This window comes from Candoia aspera, chromosome 1, assembly GCF_035149785.1.
Source record: "Candoia aspera isolate rCanAsp1 chromosome 1, rCanAsp1.hap2, whole genome shotgun sequence".
Taxonomy (NCBI): domain Eukaryota; kingdom Metazoa; phylum Chordata; class Lepidosauria; order Squamata; family Boidae; genus Candoia; species Candoia aspera.
Genome location: NC_086153.1, coordinates 91175182 through 91181369, shown reverse-complemented (window position 1 = coordinate 91181369; position 6188 = coordinate 91175182). Strand labels below are relative to the sequence as shown.

The 6188-nt window shown below is 37.2% G+C and overlaps 1 protein-coding gene across 1 annotated transcript; it reads right to left on the bottom strand.

Moving 5' to 3' along the window:
• Positions 1-289: 289 nt before the first annotated feature.
• On the bottom strand, positions 290-5631 carry LOC134501606 (p53 apoptosis effector related to PMP-22-like). Its single transcript, XM_063309487.1, has 3 exons — positions 5257-5631; positions 3169-3312; positions 290-2184 (listed from the first exon to the last, which is right to left on the bottom strand). Exons 1-3 carry the CDS (start codon positions 5456-5458, stop codon positions 1976-1978), a joined length of 555 nt encoding a protein of 184 aa, XP_063165557.1. The 5' UTR covers positions 5459-5631; the 3' UTR covers positions 290-1975.
• Positions 5632-6188: the final 557 nt, after the last annotated feature.

Below are 6188 nucleotides of genomic sequence, written 5' to 3'. Positions count from 1 at the left end.
TCAGAGACATATGGAGGACTGAGATGAGGTCCACCAGAAAAGCTACCTAATAAGTTGGAACGTGGCCAGTTGGTTGTCAAAATGTAGAGATAATAACTTCATAAGTTTTATAACTACATTTGATGTCATCTTGCTGCAAGAAACCTGGCTTCCAACTGATTTGGCATTAAACAGATATACAGCTTAGTCCTTAAATGCTGTAGTTGGGGAAGATTGAGGTTTTACTATTCAGTATTTAATACCAATCCTACAAATTATTTTAATCATACAACAACAGACAAAGTTTTATTAATTGATTTTAATGATATCACATCCTTTTGAACATGCAATTAAGAAACATGGAAAATTATGCTAAAACAATATAGATGGTTTTGCGTTAAACTTGCCACTTTTGATTTAACTTTTACTTAGCACCTTGAGCATTATGCAGGACATGGAAGCTACACAGTTCCTACAGACAGCTTACAATCTAAGCCTACCACTCTATGTATTTTTACTTGGGAATAAGGTCTGAATCAGCCTGTAGGAGGTGAAAATAAAGGGCAAAAGAAATGAGTAGCAGTGATATTACCAGCTGACCCTTAGTATGATAGATATGTATGTATGTACATTTTCTGAGTTCTTTACACCTCCCTTCCTTCATGCAGCACCATTGTCCTTTCAGGGTTATGATGGATTGTGCTGCTTTTGCTGGTTGAGCATAAAGAAGATATTACAAAAGAATTGCCCCCGTTAAAAAAAAAAACATAGTGAACATGTTTTGGCAATTATACATCCATGCATTACAAAAGGCTATGATTTACATTTAAAACAAGTAGGCAGAACTAAGATATGCTAATACAAAAGTACAACTGGAATTTCAGCAAACTGATCTCTTGTTTAGTTTTGCTTTCCACATAGGTCAGTTTGCAGACCAGAGAACATCTAGTGAGAGATTATTGTTTATCATACATAAGTCTGGAATGAAATTGAGTTGTTTTTAAAATGTGCAGGCCAAGTATTTCTGTTAAAACTAAGAGAAAGTAGGTTGGTATCACATTTTCTTAGTTTCGGTGGGAACATAATTTGTTCCTAACCTCTTCCTAACTAAACCATTTGTGCACTTAATGCAGCCTGTTATTATTCTCACTGATAATGCTCTCAGGTACAGAAAGGTTTTCCACATTGGCTTCTGCTTCCTCCTTCTTCTTAATAAAGATGTTATGGCCTAAGTTTGGGGTCTTCTGAAATCAAAGCATGTGCTTCACTACGGAAGTTTAGTTACAACAATCACACAGGTTCTAAAATTTGTCAGTCACCAAAAATGAACATCCAATTCTGGGAGTTGCAATCCCAACACATCTGCAGTTGGCAGGTTGGGGAAGGCAAGCTTGTACATACTAGCAATAATGCAATCAAGAAGTTGGTTTTGTTTATTCTGAACATTTAGTTTCTGGTGGTATGTTTGTGGATTGAATAGTGGATTGAATCTAAACAGGCTTTAGCAGGATTTCTCTCACTCTACCGAATGAAGCAAGGCAGCAGTTGTCATTCATTCATCTTCCCCTCTGCAGGCCTTTGAGCCCCTGCCCTAAAAGGGTGCCCCAAAAGGCTGGGGAGAGGCCTCTGGAATAATATAGGAGAAGTTCCTAGGGGCTGCAGGAGGAAGTCAGTACTGATTAAAAATAAATACTGTAAATTGGTGAATGTTTAATTAAGGCAATCCAGTTATTATTTGCCTATAAAAACTAATGGTAAAAAAACAGTTCTTTCTTGGTATCAAGAAAAAGTTGTAAAAAAAGATCTAACAAATCCACATTAACAAGAATTGAGACCAATTTATTATTTTTAATAGTTCTTATTTATTTTTAGGCTGCTGACTTCTGGGTATTCTAGTCTTATATGTTGGGCTTGTGCTGATAGGTATGTCTGGGTCTTTGGACTCCAAACATTCAGGGACTCCATGTGATGACCCTGCTGCTTTTTATAGGAGGTTTTAATAATATTCCGGTTTGACATTTCCCAAAATATGATCTTCATAGAGTGGGAGACAACAAAAGAAGAATCCCAGACCTATTGCCATGAGGCACATGGTCCACCCAAAACCATAGCTCCAATCAAACACATGCACAGTATTTACTGGGAAGGCCACACGCGTTGAAATCATCACAGCATAGATGACAAGGCCCATTAATGAGAATACAGCTGCAAAAAATGAAAAGGTAAAAAAAAGTTATTAACACATGAAAACAGGAAGGAGAACAGAATGGATTGTACATTTTTTAAAATGGCCTTGGGAGAATTCTGGGTCCTGTTGGCATTCTGCTCCCAGTTTCTATTCTGTTTGAACAATCTATCTAATATTGTCGTAAAATGAAGCTGTCTTATACTGACGGACAGATGATTCATGCAGTCCACTATTTGGTAGCACCATAAGATCCACCCTTGTGGCTTGAGACCATTTTTAGGTAGAGGGGCTGAGGGTTAACTGGAAGCAAAGCATGTTCTTTACCATTAAACTACAGCCCCTTCCCTATTTTGGGGTTTGAAGCTCTGAGAGGAAATACCACCGAAATGGTTATGTGAGATTCTGGATCAAATTTTACACAAGAACAATGAAGGTAAATATATACAATTTAATCTTCCGACACTAAAGATAACTGCATGATAGGCAAGCTTTTGAGTCATGCTCATGTAGAATTCTTCATTGGGTGAACAGAAATTTAGAACGCTTTTGAATCAACCAAAATGTTTTTGAATCAATAAAAATGTAAGAATTTCATACTCATATAGGAAGAATAAGGAGAAGCCAGTGATGAATTTAGAAGAATTTAGGAAAAGCAGAAAGGTTCATTTTAGATCCCCCACCTCTGCCTTCTATTTCAGGACATGGATGTTGTCTTGTTCCCCAGTTTTAAATTAAATGGGTAATGTTTGTGCTTTTTAAAAAAAGAAAAGAATGCTACTGTTTTGTGCATTGACTATAACAGACTGTCATTGCTTATTAGCCTATTTTTGTGGAATGCTGCTGTCCTGTCAAGCTCCTGAGAAAATGTGAAATGGCACAAATGTTTACTTCACACTTACATTGCTATTTTCTTACTGCCGTAGAAATAGCTAGTGTGTCCAAACCCAATCTGCTCTGCCATACTCTAAAAGATTTATTTTGCTTTGGATACATAGCCTTACCAGCAACAAAACACAAGCCTCCTAGGCCTCTAATGAAGTTGAAGCGAAGTGTTGGTATGGCAAAGGCGATGATGGACAAGGCGAAGCAGATGCAGATGAGTACAAATCCAACTAAGAAAGTACCAGCTGCACCTCTACCCCAGGCTGGAAATAAAAACAGAAAACAATGGCTCTGTCCTTTGCTCTTCACCTTGGCAAGATAGAGCTCTAAAATATCATTCAGTCATTCAAGAGGGTATGGTAGGGTACACATACCACATTCATTCACCTGTGTTTTATGTAACAATGGTTTATCAAATAAATCACAATTGGCTGGGTTCATGTAACATATTAAGGCACTTGCCATGGCTTATCAGACATAATGGCTGGATTTCCATGATTTGCTAAACTAAATCAAGTGGCTCAAAATGCTTTGTGAATGCCAACCATTATATCCATATAGTTTTATCTGTCAAGGGGCAGCAATTAATTCATGGAACAAGTTCTTTGATTTTGAAGCAACTACAGTTTTAGCATAAGCTGGTGGTAGGCATTCATTTTTTTCGGGCAACTAGGTATGAAAGAGGGATTGCTGCCTTTGCTGTTAGTCATCATATCTTTCCCTCTGTTAAATAGAGTTTGCTGGGTTATTTTAATATTTCAATAACCTGTTTGATCAGGGATGACTGTGGGACAGACAGAGGGAACTTTCTCAAATTAATCCTGGCTCACATAAAAGTTCTTTCATGTCTTGGCATTAGTGAAGAATGTACAGCCACAGTGACATTGATCTATTTGGACTGCAAGTACAGTCCTGCAAGAAGCAGGAGTAACTTGAGAACGCAGCAGAGAAGGGAACGTGGTAGACTCTAAACCCTTAGCCATCTAAACACTTAAGAGTATTATTTTACTGATTTATTTCAACTGGGATGCTCATGTTACTGAATTAATCTATACAGATTAAATCCAGGAAAGATCCCGGAATGTCAAATGTCAAAAATCTCTAGTTAAGAAGGCTCCGCTCAGAACCTGGTATTTGTAAAAGAATAAAAATCTTTATACAAAGCATGCTTCCAGATGTTAAAGCTGGAAAGATCATACTGAAAGGCTGCGAGCATTGAGTGGTAGAGACTAATTGGGATTCTAGGGACCCAAGCGCAGGAAATGGGTGCCACTGCCCGATTGAAAAAACACAGTTCATACAAGATAAATTTTCCACTTTTATTTGTGCAGCATTTTCACTTGGAATAGCATTTTTAAAATCACTGAGAATATTCCTGAGATTTGGCCTGCCAATCTAGAATAAATCAACTGACTATATAATAAATGATTGAAACTTATTTCATAGTGTCAACAGAATATCTTTCACTGAAGGCATTTTAAACCCTTCATTGCTGAAGATTTTAAAAAATCCTTCATTTTACTTCATTTGGCTTGCACCCTACATAGTCAGTAAAGCCTTCAAGCTTTCTGAGGCATACTTTGTTCCAAAGAGCAGTCAGGAAATAAAAGTCTTCATGATATAACACTATTTCCAAAAACAGAAAAACAGTTGTACCCATTAACTAATACTTAATATGCTTCCAAAAATGTGTTTGCTGGAAAGATGGATATCAGTACATTCAGAAATACTGTATACCATACAAACGCCATGGTGTATAATAATTTAATTATCCTAGTATGTCAGTACATACACCATACAAACACCTTCTTAGATATTAGGGCTGTCACCAATGAAAGAAATCAAAATCATCATTTTCAAAATTGTAAGTTGTTATATTTGCTACTGACTAAGACAAAACTAACAGCTACAAGTTCTCTAGCCTGAGAGTGTAAATAAACCAAAAAAAGAGGAAGATGAGTCTTCATAGTATCTACTTTCACAATTGCTCTTTCTCACAATCAATGCTTCCTTTAAAACAAACTCATTACTAAACGTGACTAATTTGGAGAAAAACTTGGAAGCAGTGATAACAGTGAGAAGAACCACTTGAGGCTACATGTGCAAAAAAGTTGCAGAGCATTTGATGCCCCTCAATCCTTAATAGAACTTGCCTTTTCCCCCTCAAATTGCTTTGCAAACAATGTCCCCATCAGTGAGATCCTTACCAAAATTCATGAGAGATGTACATCGCCAATCATCTTCTAAAGAACATAGCCTCCATAATGAGCCTTCACTCACAAATGGAAAAGATTGTGAGGTTACCCAGCCCCAACCAGCTAGTGCAATGATGCCAAAGATCATTGCTAGGCCCAGCAGAAGAGGCAAGATCCATCTGCAGCGGGTGTAATCCAGGCCATACTGAACCATCTTGCTGTTGGGTCTTCTCCAGTCACTTAAATGATATGCAAAAAGGTCTTCCTGCAATTGCTTTGGTGGTCTGGGAAAAACAGGGGATGAATGAAGTATGTATTAATGGAAAAAGAGATAGAGTAATAAAAAGAAAGAAAAGCAGAGACAAAGAACAGCTTTGTGATCCAGGCAGGCCCTAAAGAAAACTCCACCTAAATTTCTACGAGCAAGTCACTACAACAACCTGTTGATCTGGAAAGAAAATTTAGGGTTGGGACTATGCTCATTTTAGAACCTGTCTCCTCCTTCTTTGTCAGCTACTAATTAAAATAAATATAGATTATATCCATTGCCATTACTATTTAATCTATTCATGGCAGTAGCATTTCACAACAAAGAGCAAAACTGTAAAGTGTTTTTGAAGAGAGCAATGAAAGCTAAGAGTGTATAAAATAGTCCCAACCTTTTAAAAAATTACTGAAGACATTGTTGAGATTTCCCACTGCTTAGCTCTAAGAGTCTGAACAGCAGAAACTAGTATTAAAGCCACAACTGGGCATTACTACTGTGGGGTGTTTTTTATTTCAAATCAAAATAGTTCTAATTTTGTATCAGTTGAATAGTCATATTTTCCCCAAAGATGCTTGAGAACTGTATTAGCAGAAAAGGCTTAGTGTTCTGTGTTGAGTGATTGCTTATGTGACATCAAGTTGTACTGTATCAGCTTTAGCAACACATACATAGACCT

Excerpts from the sequence above, each read along its gene's own strand:
- LOC134501606 (XM_063309487.1), bottom strand. The coding sequence starts at position 5,458 with ATGGTTCAGTATGGCCTGGATTACACCCGCTGCAGATGGATCTTGCCT. Across the intron at positions 3,313-5,256 it reads TACATCTCTCATGAATTTTG|CCTGGGGTAGAGGTGCAGCT; the intron begins GTAAGGATCTCA and ends TTTTATTTCCAG. Across the intron at positions 2,185-3,168 it reads AGGCTTGTGTTTTGTTGCTG|CTGTATTCTCATTAATGGGC; the intron begins GTAAGGCTATGT and ends CATTTTTTGCAG.